At 37.8% G+C, this 19,992-nt stretch overlaps 1 protein-coding gene across 1 annotated transcript in view; it reads left to right on the top strand.

The window, feature by feature from the left end:
* The window catches only part of CMTM8 (CKLF like MARVEL transmembrane domain containing 8), a 30,162-nt gene extending 13,216 nt beyond the window's left edge, over positions 1-16,946 (top strand). The window contains exons 3-5 of the mRNA XM_072413446.1: positions 10,401-10,574; positions 14,863-14,979; positions 16,575-16,946. Coding sequence (XP_072269547.1) covers positions 10,401-10,574; positions 14,863-14,979; positions 16,575-16,652 — 369 coding nt within the window. The 3' untranslated portion in view covers positions 16,653-16,946. The remainder of the gene's footprint in view (positions 1-10,400; positions 10,575-14,862; positions 14,980-16,574) is intronic.
* The last annotated feature ends 3,046 nt before the right edge of the window (positions 16,947-19,992 follow it).

The following is a 19,992-nucleotide window of genomic DNA, read 5'->3' as shown; positions in this document are numbered from 1 at the left end:
CACGTCACTTCCTGTATCGTTCAAACGATTGCATCTATCGTGTGTACAATATCTTTGAACGATATCTGCATGTACAGGATCGGTGCCATACGATCGTTCGCAGATATCGTGCAGGATCGTTCGTCGTTCGTTTACCAACGATAAAAATTGGAAGTGTGTACGCAGCTTAAGAGTGAGAGAAAAGGTCACAGAGGATAATTAGATAATGGGTTTGAATAATAAGAGAAGGGTAGTGGGAGGACCAAGTAGGGTAACAAGAATATGGGCTGGAGTTGGGAATTGATAGGTTTACTTAAAGCTGAAAATTTTTATTTTTTGTTTAATGCATTCCCCAGTAGCAACAAGGGGTTTAAATATATTTTGTGTCCACCAAAAGCTTTAGCAAAGCTAATTATTACCTTAGAAATAAAGTGGTAATACCAATTTTGTGTGTCAACATTTTCCCCTAATGAGGCTATTGGCATGAAAAATACATCAGATGTTGGTAACAACCTAAATGATCCACACATGCAAAAAAAAGTTATTAAAATCAAAATAAATATGTTCATTAATTGTGTAATAAATTAAAATAGATAAGGGGTAAGTATTAAACACATGGAAGAAAAGGAGGTGCAAAAAGGTAAGCCAAATAAGAAAAGCCAAGAAACCTGCTGAAATAGCAGTTAGTTAGTATTTAGAAAGCGATCCGGTTTCTTATCGGTGTAAATTAATATCAGCTGGTTTAGTCCTAATTACTGGCCTGTAAAAGGTTTGGCAGCCTGATTGTTGCAGAAACTTACTGATGGAATTGGTTACAGATGTATTCCAAGCTTCTGAATGTTCCAGTGAGCACCACTGGGGCCATAATATGGAAGTGGATCACTACCAATATCATCAAAATGCACTCAACCACTGTGCACCTTCACTGCGCAAGACTCCACTGCTGAATAAAAAGAAAGTTGAAGCTTGTTTCAGTTTGCTGCAAAACATTTGGACAAGCCTGTGAAATACTGGGATAGTATAGTCTGGTCAGAAAAGACCACAATCTAACTCTTTGGAAGTCATTGCACACACCATGTTTGAAGAAGAAATGGCACTGCACATCGCACAAAAACACCATACCAACAGTGAAGTTTGGACATGGGAACATCATTGTGTGGGGCTGTTTTTCAGCATATGGTACTGCCAGACTTCATAATTGAAGGATGGATGAATGGAGAAATGTACCCAGTTCATAGGAGAGGTGCCCAAAACCTTCAAAATTTGTGAAGGCATGTGTGAGCCAACTAGCTTTTTCATACAGGAGACCTCTTGAAGCTTTCATTGCAAGGAATTTTCTACTAAGTACTAAATACATTTCAGTATGTTCAGTACTCTTTCCCTGTGCTGTTCCACTTTATTACATATAATCTATGGACTGTTTTTTTTTCCTTGTATGTGTGGATCACATCTGTCAATAGCCTGTTGAAAAAAAACTTTGACATGTTCATTACTTATTTTCCCCGCTGTAGCTTGTGCAGATGAATGCAGCAGGTCCACCCCACTCCTGGATACAAGGAAAGAGTAGAAGTGACTGGTCTTTATTACAGGAATCTCCTGCACAAAGGCATAATTTCACACTGGAAGTTTACACAGACCTACCCTGTTTCCCCGATGATAAGACACTGTCTTATTTTTTTTGGAAGGCCAAAATATGCTCTAGGGCTTATTTTCAGGGGGATGCCTTATTTACCCATGAAGAAGACTACAGTACACAGTTATTGTTCATGTGCCATTCATGTCCACTTCTGATCAATCTGTGCCAATCATTGTCCCCTTCTGATCAATCATGTGCCATTCCTGTCCCCTTCTGATCAATCATGTGCCATTCATGTCCACTTCTGATCAATCTGTGCCAATCATTGTCCCCTTCTGATCAATCATGTGCCATTCATGTCCCCTTCTGATTAATCTGATCCATTCATTGTCCCCTTCTACTGTAATCAATATTATACCGTACCATTAAATGTCCCATTGTAATTCATCATATACTGTACCATTTAATGTCCCATTCTAAAGGTTATATACAGTAAGTGGTATTGCTCACAGCAAAAGAAACCTGTCTGTGTCTCACTTTTGGATGTTCTGGCCGTGAACAAACTCCTGCAGTCTCCGTTAGGGAGGGATGAGGGAAGCTGCCTGTGTTTGCTTGGGCGGAGTCAGTTGCGCGCACTGCAGTCCTGTCACTTCCTCTTCATGACGAGGCGCGGCACGCAGCCATGGAGGCAGACGGAGGAACCACACGGAGTCACCCACCGTACCACCCGATTCGGGTAAGCGCAGGTATCGGTGGGTGGCTTATTTGTGGGGGGGAAGCCTTATTTTACATTTTTCTCTAAAAAGGGGGGGCTGTCTTATTTGATGGCCCTGCCTTATCATCGGGGAAACACGGTAGAAGTAAAAGTATAAAGATTGGCCTTGGTTACAGACCTCCCTGTGGTTTTATGTTCTCGCAAATTACACCTGGCAAGAACTGCAGTGTATAAAATGAGCAAATACAGTACTGTGAATCTAAGGACCAGAGATCCTGTTCAGTCCATCTGTCTTTGGAACTGTTGGGCCCCTGAAATGCACTTTTTTGTGGCAAAAAAAGATTAAACTTTCTCTTGCAAGAGTGGCTCTGGCTTTAAACTAGTTTATAGCTATTGAGAGCTCTAGTGATTTTAAAAAGAGCTGCATCCTTTTCTTTAAATAAAGCAATGACCTGACAAATGGAGATCCATTGCTAAGTCTACTCACTGAGCATAAAAATGTCATCTACCATCATTCTGCAAATGTTTTTAATCCTGGGCCAGATCCACTTCTGGTTTTCTGGACCACCCGGGTTCTCCTATGATAGTCTTGGAGAGGTTTAATAAATCGGTCCTATAATGTTGCATTCTCCAAAATATAAGCGCCAACTGTTCCATTTATATCTAGTTAGGAGTTATTTCTTATCTGGAAATGCTATTAATGTATATGTGTATAATGCAAGTTTGTAATACTAAGCCATATTTACAACTTTTCTTAGTTCCATGCATACTAAACTGTTCTTTATGTTAATTAGCTGTTCAGGTATTTGAACTGGTATTATCTCATTCTGTTTGAACAAAGACATGTTGTACCCTAATTCCCTTTCCCCCTCCCCTATATTTTATTAGTAACTTTGTTCTTCAAACAATATTAATTTATTTGTTGAACTTTATACTTTAAATTTAATAATAAAACAATTTGCCCCACATTAATTAATAGCATTTAGGAGATTTGAGCATTATGGTACTAATAATACTCCCTTCTATGACCGCCATTGACATGCTATACTTGGCAATGGCAATGCCAACAATTCTCCTATTTGCCCCTAATATCAGCTTTAAGAATTTTTTTGCTGTTTGGTCTAGCTCTAAACATACATACACATATATAATCAAACTGTGGTGAAAACTTCTGTGAAAATGTGTTGTCTCTCCTGGTAAAGTATAATGAAACACCACATCCATGGCTTAATTGCTCAGTTTGACTTCTTAATCTTTCAGACAAGTCTGTCATTGCATAAGTGTTGTGCAGCGAACTCCGTGGCATGGAGAAATTAGCACAGTTCAGCAGACAAATATTACCCACCACGATAATCGATTTGCTGTAAAAATATTTCATCAATGTCTTCTGTGAATATAAATGTGTTTTGTAACCTGCTGGCTTATGATTAGTGTTTGATCAATTCAGTCACTCCAGCGATTTTTCTTTCTACTTTAGTCACTTTGATTACACTGACATTTATTTTACTTAAAGTAAAAATCCACACTAGACAGTAATCGCCAGTAAACCTGGATTGCATACGGTTTGTGAACTTAAACACTACACAGAAAAATACAAAAATACATACAGAGGATAAATTTGTTCATGACTTTGTCATTGTAGCTCAGAACTGAAAAAAAACCTTTAAATGTCAGTTTTGAACATATTGCCATATTTAACATTTCTTTTTGCAAAAATGGCAAACTGTTTTTTTTTCTCCACTTTGTAAATCTGCAGTCTTTGTTTCAAGCACCTTTTGTTCCCACGCTTGTATTTTTGAACGTAGTACGTTTTTCAAGAAATGAATAAAGTTTCTGATCACCATTTTAAAATAATGTATTCTCCAAAAACAAAAAAATGGTCCTTGGGGAAATAAAACATATTCTGTTGTTGTAATAAAACTGGCATTATTAAAATGGTTCTAAGGTTTATAAAGGTGGGCAGCAAATTCTGTAAATGGGTCCCTATGTGTCCAGATCAGGCAATTTAATTAGAGGGACCCTGAAGATTTTTACTGATGGCTTGAATTGGCCACCTCCAGCATTAAAATTTCAAAAAGGGACCATTAGGTGCAGGGGCATGTGAGGAGGTGGCTGGTAAACACCATATAAACACCCAGGGGCCACAATCTGATCTAAAATTTGGCAGACAGGCCTGGCTGATGGGAGAGTGGGCGGAGTTATGCATCATGACGCCGCTGGACGTGATGTCATAACCCCGCAAGTGGGCGAGTTGTGTGCAGGGACACCCACTCTCCCATCGCAGGCTCAGATTTAGGGGACGTGTTCCGCGGCTCTGGCCTGTGCGCCTCCCCCCCCAGCGGGGTCCTTCTCATGTAGAAACATCCCTATTGAGTCGTATGCAGCCCGTAGTTTGCCCATGCCTGATATAGAGTCATGTAACGTTAACCTGTTCTCAGTACACACTGTATTCATATGCCACAGGCTTTGTACTATAAAATACTCAAAAAGGTTACCATTTCAGCTGTCGGAGAGCATATTCCTTACACTGGAAAAATATCCTCCACAGGACAGGAAAATGAAGGGAAAGATTCCTATTAAGACACAGATGGCCAAGAAAGGGACCATGTTTTTAAACCATTCCTACACTATTCAAAATGTAAGAAAAAATAATTTTGCAGTGAAGAAAACTTTATTGAAAGACTTGGGGTCTACTTTGCAATCCACTGTTTAGGTGTTGGGAACGTTGATTGGGAGCAGCTTACTACGTTCAATTGTTAGAACTATATTTATACAAAAATATCCAAAAGAGGAAAAAAAATGCCCTTGTGGCCATGTGAGAAAACATGACCAAAGAATTGGTTGTCAGTGAAAAGTTAGATTCCTCAATGTCAGTAATTAATAAAGGGGAGCCTTGGCATCAGCAAGGTGGTAATGCCAGGTGACACGGGTCATTGTGTGAGTGTAAAAGTCTCCCCTGCTCAGACCCTCTATCAGCATGGACCCTCATAGAATGTCTATTCCAGATCATCTAAAGCCAAACTCTGGGGCAGGATTTTATATTAATGGTTAAACTGTAACCAGCATTGTGGGGTTCTAAAATAGATAAGCAGTATTCCTTGTCATTACATTCTGCTGACCGCACTTTAATGTAACCACTACTTTTAAATTGGTAGAAATTAGGACAATATGTTATGGGAATGTAATCACCCTTTCCAGTTCTATTGACTTCGAATCATTTAGTGAACCACGTCATTGATTTAAATTCATAAGAATCACTATTTAAATAATTGACTATAACCTTTTAATTAGGTTTGGGAACATGTGATAAGGAAGTACTAATGTAAATTAGTGATTTTTCCAGTAATTGGGTTTTTCATTTCAGCTAATAATTTCTCTTGCAAGAAAGATAACCGTGGTAAAATTATAGTATATTCCTGTACAATTCTCCTGGGGAAGGGGATAGTTTATTGTATACGATTTTATTATGGCTTGTTAACTACCTTTCAGATACAGGGATAATACCAAGAGTGAGCGGTGCTCCATTTCAAGTTCTGCATTGTAATTTGAAAAGCGCTCATTACCATGTTGCAGTGCCATTCATTTTTTACAGTAAGGTAACCCATTGCATTCAAACTCCACTATACATGGTGGGGAGTTGCAGTGCAGTATGCTGGGAAAAAGAAAAGGGTTATGCTATTTATTTTTTAATGGACAGTCTTAATGCAATGTGCATTTACGTAGGTTCGCTAATGTGCAATAACAGACATCAAAGATGTAAATGGGCAGCACGGTGGCTCAGAGGTTATCACTCTGGCCTTTGCATCGCTGGGTTCCAGGTTCGAAACTCGTCCAAGACACTGTCTGCATGGAGTTTGCAGGTTCTCCCTGTGTTTGTGTGGTTTTCCTCTGTGTTTCCTACCACATTCCAAAAACATGCAGTTAGGTTATTTGGCTTCACCCCCAAATTTTCTTAGATTGTATTAATGACATATGACTAAGGTAAGGACATTAGATTGTGAGCCCCTTGAGCTAGTGACATGGCTATGGACTTTGTACAGTGCTTCATAATATGTTGGTGCTACAAAAATACTGTATAATAATAATGATAAAGATTTACTATGATGCATGTTTGTGCATTTGTTGTCTTAACAGCTTTGCACCAGTCTCACTGTTGTTCCCGCTGTACCATTATGCTATTTACCTACTGCTGAACTTTTCCACCTATGTGCCCATTGTACCCCGTTATGCTGCTGTTGCTGCCTTCTCCTACTATTGGGCTTATTAAACAGTCTATGAGATGGCTATGTTTTATGGTTTGGATCTGGTCACAGTAAAGCTATGTCTATGTCAGATGATTGTTGCCCAAGATGAACAGTGGTGCTTGTCTCCTATCTGAAAATCCTATGTTACATCGCCTTTATCTTCTGTAATAAAAAGTCTGTTTCATGGAAAATTGTCAAAGCAGAACTACTTTTAGGCAATTGTAACTCTTTGGGGAACTTACAGCACAATGGGCACCTGGTATAGAGGGGTTAAATGCACCTAGTGGGCACATGGACCGTAATATATAAAAAAAAACTTTGAAAAGGGACCTAATTCTTTCCATGCAATTCAAAAAAAGGCAAAATACAGCCCCTCTCTTGCCAAATCATTTTAACTTTTTCTTGTCCCATAATTCAGTGTTGCAGATGAGCTTACAACACACTTCAGTGTTTCTTCTGGATCTTCAGCTGGTTGCTTCACAGCCAAAAAGAAGTATATCATATGCTTTGCCTTCCTCTGGATCTGAAACCATAAATCCATACAATCTGTCCATAAGTTTTTATATCTGGGATATGTAATTTCCCTAGTGGTTGAACTTGATGGGACTTTTTTTTTTTTTTTTTGTCACCTGACTTACTATGTAGCTATATCTATGCGGTAATGTACTTCACCTGGTAGAAGTTACTCTAGAAGGAAAAGTCACATTACCTTGGATTTAGGTGGATAAAAGAGCCTTTCAATAAAATAATTTTAGATTTATTTATTTTATGCAATTGATTAGTTAGATGATGTGGGGGGAGTGTGTATGACTGGCAGCCCAGAAATTAGCTTTTATGGAGGTGATCTTAATACAGAAACTGCAACTCTCACATATCTCTTTTATCAATGTTAAAATATCTGCTGTTTTTTTATTTATTTTTTTCCTATGAATAAGGATTAAGCAGATACCTGGATGAAGGTGGAAAAAACGGCAACATTCTTTGCAAGTGATCAAATCAGTGTTTAGTTTTGACATTTTGATGCCGGAGCAAAAATTTTGGCTTTCTCCGAACACATTCCTACAGAAGAAAAGTGGTTCTGTAAATTTGCATTTCAATTTAGCCAGGAATGATATCATAGCTGCTGCAGATGTTTGTTGGCTTTTATATTTATATTGGTACAATGATCTCAGTGCACCCCCTAGTGTTATCTATATAAAAAGCTAGGCTAAGTAATGTTCAAGTACATTGATTTTAACCGGTTTTAATGGCTTTTAATAATGCAATGGAACAAGATGGGATATTTAGGTAATTATCTCCACAATTTGCGATCTAGAAATAATCAAACAAGTAAAAAAAAAACAAACACTTTTAACACTTATATTGAAAGAAGCCAAACTGTATAAAATATAGGAAGAAGGCTGCTACCACCAATTCTACGTCTTTAAATTATCACTGATTTGAAGAGGCGAATGGTAATGATAGCATTTAATATAAATATAAATCATTTGTATCTCTTGTGTTTTTGTATGTTCTTTTTATTACGGAATGTGTTTTTTTTTTTTTTTTTCAAGAAGTGTCCAGCCATGGTTAGAACAAAGCAAGGATAGTGTTGATGCAGCTTTCCAGTTGAACTATTTCTTTTTCAGACTCCATGATCCACTTCATCAGTAGAACAGAGACCTAATAAAGGGGTAACTACCCCAAAAATATCATATAATTGTTTGGATTGTTATGTATCCAATACAGATTTATTATCCCAAGTTGGTACTTGTTCAATTAATGCTCCGTGTCCACGTACTTCAATTGCTGGAAACTTGATGCTAAAGATATCCAGTAGGGCAGAATAAGGGTATGTTCAGAGCTGCTTCTGAAAAACAGAGCTCCTAACCTCTCCTGAAAAACCTACTCTGCATTGTCTCCTCCAATGACTAATGACTTCCTCACTCATAACCTCATCACACACACGGCTCCAAGACTTTACTGGGGGTGCCCTGACTCTCTGTAATGTTTTTGAACACTTACCAACTATTCGGCTTTCTCCCATTTTCTGCTCCTTTAAAAGAGCACACAAAACCCATTTTATCAAACTTGCCTACCTGTCTTCTTCTGTCCCTTAAAACCCTCACTACTCACCCACCATTTCATATACATGTTCCTATTGTGTGATACTTCATCCTCCTCAATTCTTAGATTGTAAGCTCTTCCGGACAGGGTCCTCCGCTCCTCCTTTGTCATTGTTTGTCATTTGCAACCCTTATTTAATGTACAGCGTTGCATAATATGTTGGCGCTATATTAAATACTGTTTAACAATAATAAGCCTGAAGCTTGCACAAAAAAACAGACCCATTCATTATCATATGCAAGGCTTTTGTAATTGTTTGCAGGCTGTAAACTCTTACAAAGGCCTGAAAAAATTGAGTAAGTTGTCCAAACAAAAGGACCAGTAACAATAAATCAAGACACTGAGTAGTAAAAAAGCTTACTAATATTAGTAAAGTAAAGTTACACGAAGGAGGCTGTCCATTGGTGGCCAGATGGGCCTGTCGAGTGGGTCATAATGACATATGGCTTCTTACTTATGTCCCAGTGTGTTGATGTCACAAATTATGTAGATGCTTGATGCTGGATTTGCTAATAAGTAAACTGTACAAGGGCAACAAAAACTTGCACATATACAATACTTGAAATAATAAAGAGAATAATCTACAATCTAATTTTAGTTTCTGGCCTACCAGAAACATAAAAGTCATTAGACAACAAAATGTCTACATGGGGCAGATTCAGTAGCGAGGAAGTTTACATGGTACTTAGGAACATCATTACAGTATGAGAAAGAAGGGGGGGGGTTGTTGGAACATTTAGTAAAATGATTGATTTAGTAGAATGATACCTAAGTAATAGGTAGGATAGGTATTTGGTATAACACTTACTTTGGTCATGGCCAGTCTTAGGATAGATATAGGTGTGGGTATAGAGCAGTATGAACTGCCCTTAAGTTGCCAGGATTCAGGTAGGCAGTGGTCTGTAGGTAGATAATTAGAGGAGTCTTTGAATCAAGCAATGTTGGATATACATTTAAGTACTGGTTAGGTTAGGATGTCTTTTACTTATCTTTTAGCCCTCTGCATACTGTAATGATGTTTCTAAGTACCATGTAGACTGCCTTGCTACTGAATACTTTTTGGCTATTTAATTTGATTCATCCACATACGTATCCTTTTGATATACTCTTAATAGGTAACTGCATATGTTAGCAGAATCGCGTGTGTATGTGTGTGTGTGTATATATGTGTGTATGTATGTGTATATATATATATATATATATATATATAACACATTTTCCTGTTTTTAGCTTGATTTTGAATTTTCTGTGCATTATTTAACCACAAACTCGGTATAGTGTATTTAACTACAAATAACGTATATGTTCTGTTACTTTATCACACCATCTTTTAGACTGGAAAAGTCTACACTACATACGCCTGAGGAAGCCCACAGTGGCGAATCACAACATATAACTATCTTTTGAAACCAAGGCCAAAACCCAGTCTTTTCTCTCTTCTTCATTTGACTATATGTAGTTCTGTACAAAAACTCAGATAAATGCAGGCTACTCAGAGAAATACAAACATTGCCATATCTGACTTCTTCTTTTGAAAATATTGGATTCCTGGCTGTACTCTGAGTATTAGCAGTCCTTGTGCATTTTAAATTAAAAAGTTTGACTAAAGATAGCTTGAACAATGGAATTAGGAACAATGAAGAAATCGATTCTTTTACCTATCATACTTTGTCAACAGAATCTGACTTCCGCAAATAAAATCCTTGTGACTTTTTTGTTTGGATTATTGATTTATAAAGTCATCTTGTCCTAATGTGTATTTTCTTTCTTTTGTTCTAAGGTGTTTGGTTTGCTGGTCTGGGCACTGATCGCTGGTTCGGAGTACTTCCTCTATCCTGCCTTTGGCTGGGTGATGTTTGTAGCAGTATTTTACTGGGTCCTCACGGTGTTTCTTTTTATTCTGTTCATCACCAGGGCATATACCAGAATCCACAAGGTGCCCTGGACATTTGTAGTAAGTAATCCTTTTTTTTACTTCTTTAAATTCTACTCTAAATAAAAAGACTTTGTTCTGTGTTCATCTGGAGACAAATGACTGTGGGAAGACACAGTATGCATATTGCTTTTTTACATCCAGAAACTGATGCTTGGAGAAAAACCATTGGTCTGTGAATGAGCAGATTAGATGAATTGAGATACTTTCATGTGAGTGCTGATTTACTGCTTCTTGAGCTTTGCGAGTTGTTGCCTGACCTATATGGGAGTTGTAAAATTAATAGATATTAAATATTCGTATTCATGTAGTATGTAGAATCTGCTGATTTTCATCCTAAATTACTTCCCTCTGAACCAACTCCAAAATGCGATTCATTGTGTCCATGTTTCAGTCTTGGCTTAAAACTAGATCGTTAGGACTTAAACTATAGAGACCCAGTTTTTAAATCCTTTAGAAGAGTGTATTTTATATTTGTTTTGTTTAACACAGAACTTTTTTTTTTTTTTAAGTTGGGTGAAATTGTAGATGGTGGCACCCCCTGTAACTCAGCTCTTCAGCAAGCTGCCCTTTGTGCTGTTCCAAATACATGTGACACAGAGTGGTCATCTTTCAAGTCTAGAAGGTCTTTGGTTCCCTACTATGACCTTCCAGTACCTGTAAATGATTGTCTGGCCATCTCTGCCTCAACATTCTGGTCCCTTGGCCGTCTCATACTAGGGGAGAGCCCACTCCAGATTACCTGCAAATATATAGCTATCCAGACAGTAGTTAGTATGGTGGGCAGGGTGCCAATTATCAGTTGTTGACTCTATTTTAATAAATCGGTGGGCAAATATAAAGTTCAAATACATGCTTTCTAGTGTTCTATTATTACTCAATTCAAGCATTTTATCAATTTAGAGCACATATGGTATGACACTCAAAGCATTGATCACCATTTCATAAATATTGTTTGGCAAACCAATTTGAGAAAATTGAGAGCAAAGTAGTAGCGATTTTATTTTCATTTCATAAATGGCTCCCTAAAATTACAATGACTGTAGAACAGGTTGTCTATGTCTGCCCTGACAGGTTTTCCTTTTCTATGGACACTGATGGACACCCCAGAAATCTAATGTTTGGTCTGAGTGATTTTCTGTAATGGATGAAGTGACGTGATTAGTTCATCAGTCATATGCTGATACACGTACTACTCTTTGGAAATCCCACATTCACATTGGATAAATACTGTGATGTATTTGCATCACCCAGAATGATTTGGCCCCTTGGGAGTATTCAGGAGTTATAGTTTCGTAATACATTTTTCTTCTAGTCCTATCATTTATTTGCATTTAAATGTGGCACAATGTCTGTATGTAAGTAGGTGAGGATTCACACTCAAACATCAGGTTTTGACTATGCTGAGAAACAATTCATCAACAAGCAGGAATAACAAAAAATCTGTGGCTTTTTCTAATACATATTCTTTGTATAATTCCAGAATTACCTTTTGGCATTTTAGTCTGAGTCATTTGATGCATTATTCTAATAATTCAAACTTCTAAGCTTTTCCCACCTACACAGCACATTTGAATTTAAATAGACACAAGGCTATTAATTCTTTTACAAAAAATGTACAATCCAATCACGAATTCAGAGTTGAGATTTGCATGCGACGTACTTGAACTGTCATGGCATGTTTACTTCAAATGCAATGCTTGTCAACAGTTTAAAAATGTGAATCTCGTGATCGGCAGTGAAAGATATGTTCATAGCCTAAATGACTGCACAGGTATTTGAGAAATAATTTTATTGTTAACTCAAAATCTACATTTGTGCTAAAGTTTGTTTAGTGGGTCTTGATGTGAGTTTTGCCTATTCAACACATTTGCTTTAAATCCCACAACCCCAGTGGCAAATATATACTTGTCCTCTACTTGTTTGCACTAGTAGCCAAGAACGTCGCCCATTAGGGCCAGGCGTGCAGGAGCATGTGCGAGCCGTGGGCCAGGCGTGCAGGAGCATGTGCGAGCCGCGGGCCAGGCGTGCAGGAGCATGTGCGAGCCGCGGGCCAGGCGTGCAGGAGCATGTGCGAGCCGCGGGCCAGGCGTGCAGGAGCATTTGTGGCCCATGGGCCAGGAGTGCTGGAGCATTTGTGGGCCAGGCGTGCGGAAGCATTTGAGAGCACAAGAATAATTAGGGGAGAGCATAGCCCAATGTCACACCTTTGATGACTTGTAGGCTTTTCCTTTCACTCCTGGTGGCAGGATTGAAAGGCAGGGAGTAAAAGTAAGGTATGTATATTTACATAAAGGTCTGCACTATAGCACATGTTGCACAGCTGAAATAATTCCTTATCCCCTCAATATAGACTTATGACATGTTGGAATAAGGCTTTATGTCACTATGCCTAAACATTTCTGTATTTAGCATGTGTCTGACACGGTGTTAACAGATGAAATCCCTTCCATGACTTATGTTGTCATGCACTGACACTTCAAAAGATACCACAAGGTGCTTAGAAAATGGTCTTGGTAATTGTAAAATTGTTAATGCGCATACCAGTAGACAGCTGGGGTCAGCATACTGAGCATAGAGCTCTGTTGTATGAAACATAAATGATATATGAAGGAGCCTCTAAATGGCAATAGGCACTAACCTATAATGGAAATCTTACTGATGAAGCATTATGGGAGGACTGAACACTAGGATGCCTGAGTGTTGGGTGTACTGGTCACACTCAGAGACAGGAAGATTACATTGTAACAGTATACTGTTGAATTATCAGAAGTAATGAAATCCATTTCTAGTTCAAAGAATAATTAAAGGAACACAACCCATTGGTAAACCAATAGTCTCTACCCCTTTGCTGTGAACAAATTCTCATAAAACTGTACACCTAAAATAAGAAATAGTGTAACCTGGAAAGATTATAAAGCATAGTTAATTCACCTACAATGTATCACTAAAAATGTAGTGGTAATATAAAAACCAGAATTAAATCTTTATTCCGGTGTGTATTTACTACTACAGATCTTTTTGATCATGTGCTCCTGCTTTTTTGCAGAAAATTATTTGTAGCATGTTTTACAGCTAAAATAGGGGCATTTCTATAGTGCATGCATCAGACACATTGGCCCTGATTTATTAAAGCTTTCCAAGGCTGGGGAGGATACACTTTCATCAGTTAGGCTGGGTGGTCCAGCAAACCTGGAATGGATTTCTTATAAGTAATTTGCTATTTATTAGTAAAAAGTTTCAGTCCTTGACCAGATCCATTCCAGGTTGCTGGATAACCAAGCTTCACTGATGAAAGTGTATCCTCTCCAGTCTTGGAGAGCTTTAATAAATCAGGCCCATTGTGTGGGCTTTAGTGTGGAGATGAAAAGCATAAACCTTTCACAAAGGAAGAGTGAAGCTAAGCAAATATTGATGCCCCTTGCACTGCTTAATTTCTCCCTTATCTGTAATGTAATGGGTGGTGGTATTCCTCATTATGAAGGTTTAAGAGGGGGCAGAGCAAACTCCTTTTTTCAGGAAAAGTTCAGATTTGCATATACCGTAAGTTAACTTGACTCCATTTCCAGATAAAGAAGATACTTTTCACCCTTCACATACAGAAACACATTTTATTTATTAGTTTATCATGTGTCCAGTTTAAGTTGGCAAGGTTTTTGTCACGTTTACTTTAAATGTACTTAACGCAGCAAGGTTTATGATACATTTTATTTTCTTCTTCCTGCTGATCTCCCCCCAACCACATTTATGTACATCTCTACTCACTCTGGCATCTGCCGCATACAACTGCTGTGGAATGGCCCACTGATGGTCACCATGCTAGATCATACCTGTGCCATGTGTTTAGACATAGCAGCTTACAGTTCCCATCAGATGTGCATGTAACAGGGTGATGATGCAAAACAACAAAAAGGAGATAGTCACCCTATCATAAAAATTATTTGAACACTGATCTTTGGCTTAACAGGTGCTCTTTTATCTGCAGATTTCAAAGTAATTGTAAAAAAAATAAAGCTTGATATTTTTTTATGTATAGAACTAATTTAGTGTCTTTGTGCACTAATAAACTGGGTGACACAAACACAAGAAAGTGTCAATGGGGTCCTATGAATGCATTATTTGCAAAACAAGAGTAACATACTGAAAGTATAATTAGACAGAAGCACAATTATAATTGATGCACCAACTCAGAAAATAGGAAAGCGGCTTTGATCTTTGTTTTTCCATCCTAGACTTCATAAATGTAGACTGCTGGCAATTTTTTTCATTTTCATGTTTTCTATAAATCTATTCATTTACTTATTTGCAGAGCCTATGTTTTTATGGAAGTGCCTTCGTTTTATACCTCATTGCCGCTGTGGTAGATGCAGTTTCAATTACTAAAGAAATTGACGATCACAACTACAATAGTTGGACAGCGTCTGCGGTGAGTTTTTTGCTGCTTTTGTAGTCTTTGTAGTAAAAATGAAATGTAAAATGAAGCAGGATGTCAGAAGAAGCTTTTGTCTGACTTGATTCTTAGTAGCTGGCTGAGCTGCAGTTATTATATATGCTGTTAAGACGATGGTACTTCTAACTTCACAGCATATGAATGGTACAAGTGAATATACTCTCAAATCAGCCAGATGTAAAACAAACACAGATGTACAGCCATATACTTTACATTTAAATTGATCTGAGCAAACCAAAATATCTCTGCATCTATATTTTCTTGTTCCAGCAATTGGTGTTAATGTAAATACCAAGGCTAAATTTGTTTTTTTTCTCTTTTTTTTTTTTTTTTTTGGATAGAATGGGCAGAACAGTGGCTCAGAGGTTAGAACTCTGGCCTTTGCAGCACTGGGTCCCAGGTTTAAATCTCGGCCCAGACACTATCTGCATGGAGTTTGCTGAGTCTCCACGTGTTTGTGTGGGTGTCCTCCCACATTAAAAAAAAAAAAAAAAAAAAAACATTCAGTTAGGTGAATTGGCTTTCCCCTAAAATTGACCTTGGACTGGATTAAAGATTACTTATAAAGATACTAACATAAAAGTTACGTATACATTAGATTGTGAGCACCTTTGAGGGACAGCTAGTGACATGACTATGGACATTTTAAGTGCTGCATAATATGTTGGCGCTATAAAAAAAAAACTTTCTAATAGTAATAATAATGGTCTGAAGTTAAAAACCATTGTCAGGTTTTTATTGCTGTTTGGGAAATCAGCTTTTTTAAATTATCTGGATCAGCAGTGTCACTGGGAATGAAAGGAGGTTAATCCAAAATTCCAAGATGATGCCACCAGAATAGAAGAAAAGAAGAACACTGGTTCTCTATTCTATAAAATTTTAAAAGATCCAGAGCCCCCCCCCCCCCCCCCCCTAAAAAAAAAAAAAAAAAATGACATTGGTTATACTTTGAGGTTGTATGGTGAGTCTAGTAAACTGGCTTTAGGGACACAACTGAATAAGATTCACATTACAAAAAAAGTAGGTCTGTGTTATTAAAACATTTTTTCAACTTTTATGGACATGGCAAGCAATGTGTACCTGTCTACCAGATCTGATCCTTGAAGAACACCCCATGTCTCCAAATAAAATAGAGGGATCAGATATGCAAATCTGCACTTTGGTATTGTCCAAACATTGGGTGGCCTTACCAAGCAACACTAAGGTGAAGTAAAGTATAGGAAAAAATCCAATAACAATGAATGATGGTCATTATTTTTATATCTGAACACTATAACGTTTAAAGAAAACTGCATTTTAGGTAGCTTTAAAGAAAATGGAAGTAAATCGTGGCTAAATGTTTAAAAGAAGCATCAAAGAGAAGTATGTAAGCTGTACTGATGGCCACCTGTCCAACTCAGGACAGGCGTAATAAGCAAGTAAAAAAAAAATATTCTGATCTACATTCTAGTTTTAGGTTAGTTACTAAGAACAAACATTGCTGTGTGCAGGTCAGCAAGGTAGCCTTTATCTATAATATATATAAAATATAGTTTTGCGTGTTGTTTATTTTTACTATTTTCTCATTTCAGTTCTTTGCATTTCTCGTCACTGCATGTTATGCTGTTAGCACATATTTCAGTTTTCGCTCCTGGAGAACAAGGAGTTAACAAACATTCACACAACCGTCAAGATGAATGAAACCACAGTTTGTGCAAGGAGCACTTTAACGTCATTTCAGCTGGGTAATATTTAGGGTTTTAGATTTACTGTGTAGTTAATATACAGAGGATTGATTTTGAGTACATAAATATTTTGCAATGCCTATTTTCTAAAGTAAGAGTGTGTTTGTAGGATGGATGCCTTTTTTAAGTTCTGTACTTTATCACATAATGTGAAAAATAACTTAGTTCAAAATATATATTGTGCCACAAAAAGCTGTAATAAAAGAACTGGGAAAATGATATGCTGCCACTTGTTTTTCTCCTGTGAATGTGCGCATTACATATTATGCATTTCAGTTTTATTAAGTGTTTGAGTTTAGCACTAAGAAAAGGCTGCAGAGGCAAACCCCTTTTTCGTTGATGGAAAAGCAAAAACAGTCCCCTTCTGTCTGTATGAGGCACCCTTGTTGGCTTTTCAAACCTTAGTATAATATACTGAACAATATATACATATATTGTATAGTATAAAGTTAAAGTGAATCGGTCAGGTGTTCAGAATTGCTAAACAATAGTGTCAAAATGAAGTCTTCAGGGGGCCTCCAGGTATGTAGTTAAATATTGCACATTTTTATGAATGGTTTGAAAAAAGAAAAAAATGTTAGTTTTGTTTTTAAGCAACTATAAAATATTGTAATTGACTTTTATGTAGTCTTTCATCCAGCCACCAGAGAGTGCTCCAGATATAATAAAATATCCTCTACCTTTGGCTGAATAAAAGCCTGTAGTTAAAATGAACCCTTTTTTTGGCCAAAATGCAACTTTTCAAACTTAAATAAAAATAAAAAAAAAAAAACGAATTTTTGAAGAAAAAGGTTTAGATTTACAGAGACAGCAGTATGTGGAAAAAACGAATATAATTTACACACACTAACTGGCAACATTATCAGGTTACCCTTACTAGTACTGGAACGTAATAAAGGTTTGACCCACTTTTGCTTTCAGAACTGCTGTAATTCTTCATGGCATATATTCAGGTGCTGGAAACGTTCCCCAGGGATTTTGGTTTACATTGACTTGGTAGTATTACATAGTTGCCCCAGATTGTCAGCTGCTCTTTCTAATGCAAATCACCTTCTGTTCCACTACATCCCAAAAGTGCGGTATTGGACTGAGATCTGGTGACTGGGGAAGCCCTTTGAGGGTCAAAGTCAGGTTTCTGGATTAGGGAGTTTAGCAGATTTCCTGCAATACCTGCTTCTATCAGTAGGAGAGACCAAGCACTAGAGAGTTTATTTGCTGAGAATAAGTCACACATTCATTCAGAAAACAAGAGGAACAGAGCAGCTGCTGCATGGAGTTGTGGGTACATCATCACCAGCCACTGAGAAAAAAAACGTTCTACTACCAGCATGCTTCAGGTTTTTGCTAGGTTTTCTCAACACTGCTATGTAACAGATAAACCCTTTGAGTTGGGGGTTTGCCTGCAATGTGACCTTTAGGCACTGGATATGGAATTCAGTGATTTCCAGAACTTTTTTAGGTAATAGACAGTCAGTAAATTGTTTCAAGTTCCGGGGTCTGCAGGTACTTGCGGTGGCTTTTTCAGTTTTTTTGTGAAAGGGGTTAACACTGTGATTGAACAGTCTCTAGGTGGAACAATATGCACAATCCCTTTTTCCACCATTTAGCATCAAGGAAGCTTTTTCTTGCTCCTGCAGTTGTGTGAAAATGTGATCCCTTGTTATTTTGGCTTGCCCACCTTTTAATGATCTGTTTATCTCCAGCTGATATTTTGCCTTGTATCCTGAGTGGAAACTAAACAACTTAGACCACGTCGCAGGCCAAACTTGAAATTTATTGAAAAAACAATCTCAATAAGAAGAAACAAGAACACATGAGGAGAGCATGCAGTAATATGAAATGGATTGATCTAAATTATTTAGATCCATCCACGCCATATTACTGCATGCTCTTCTCATGTGTTGTTGTTTCTTCTTATTGAGAATTATTGTTTTACTTTGACAGAGAATGCAATGTGAAACCAAATGAATTGCTGCATTCATTTGGTTTCACATTGCATTCTCTGGCACAGTAAAACAATTAATATAGCAATAGCTCTAAGATAATTCGTGATAACAATATTCCTGATAATTCCTGATTATTGAGTTTACCTGTCAGTACAAACTCTGCAGGGTCCACGCATAGGCTGCTGTTTAATACACACGAGTGATGCCGCTACTACAATTCCCAGCGTCACTTGCGCCTAAACAATGCGGGGCTACGCATAGGCAGAGAGGTCGTTAGTTTAGAGATGCGAGTGATGCAGGGACTTGTAGTAGCGGCATTGTACTTGTGTCTATAGAACAGCAGCCTAATATGAATTGCAGCTGGCCTGCCGTTACTATGGATTGCAGTAGCGGCGGGCCAACTGCAATTCATATTAAGGATCTTTTAGGGGGCCAAATAAAAGGACATGCCGGGACAGATTTGGCCCACGGGCCATAGTTTCACACCCCTGATCTAATGTATCAAGGGACACAACAATAATGTATTAAGCAAATTGTGTCTTCAACTATATTCTATTACAACCCAATAAATCCAATAAAGGACAATACAGCAAATCTAACTTCCATCCTAGTATGACTGAGTACTAACATTGCAGTGTCAGTGCTTTTGGAACTGTTACTGGTACCAAGGTGCAATATCCACTTCCGCTGTTGAGTTCTCCCTCCCTGATCTAAAATGATGATAGAATTTAACAGAGCAGAATCTTGCTGGTATGGCAGGCAAGGAAGCCACTCCACAAAAGAAGGTAAGTGTTCTCTGTTTTCATATTGTTGCCAAAAACATGATTACTTGGGTAACACGGATTCCAGGTAAAGAATCATGTTCCATAAAATCCAAACCTCAGAAAAGAATGAATTACAACTGAAGGTATGAAAGAATCTGAATATTAAGACAAGGCAAGAGTATGTTTCATATTACACAGTGCCCAAAATTACCCCGTTTGGTGGAATACATGCCAGGATTCCTGTCCCTTTGCAAATCTTCCACCTTTTTCAAAGGATCAAAAAAAGTTAGCCACTGCCTGTTACCTAGGCATATCCTATATCATTGGATATATCCCTCAAGGCAGGGACTACCTAACTTTCTATTGTAAGCTCCTATGGACCCCTGGCGCCGAACACACAAGCTGAGTTCCAGATTCAAATAAAGTTTGTGACTGCTGTGGCACCCCTAAACCCTGGGAATGAAACTGATCAGCTGCTAGACTTTTAATCTTCCTAATCTACATTTCTCAACAAAGGGCTAAATCACTGTTTTTCAGACGTAAGTGGGAAAAACG

The sequence above is a fragment of the Pyxicephalus adspersus genome, chromosome 5, assembly GCF_032062135.1.
Source record: "Pyxicephalus adspersus chromosome 5, UCB_Pads_2.0, whole genome shotgun sequence".
NCBI classification, from domain to species: Eukaryota; Metazoa; Chordata; class Amphibia; order Anura; family Pyxicephalidae; genus Pyxicephalus; species Pyxicephalus adspersus.
The sequence above is the reverse complement of the archived record's forward strand: the minus strand, read 5'-3'. Positions and strand labels throughout refer to the sequence as shown.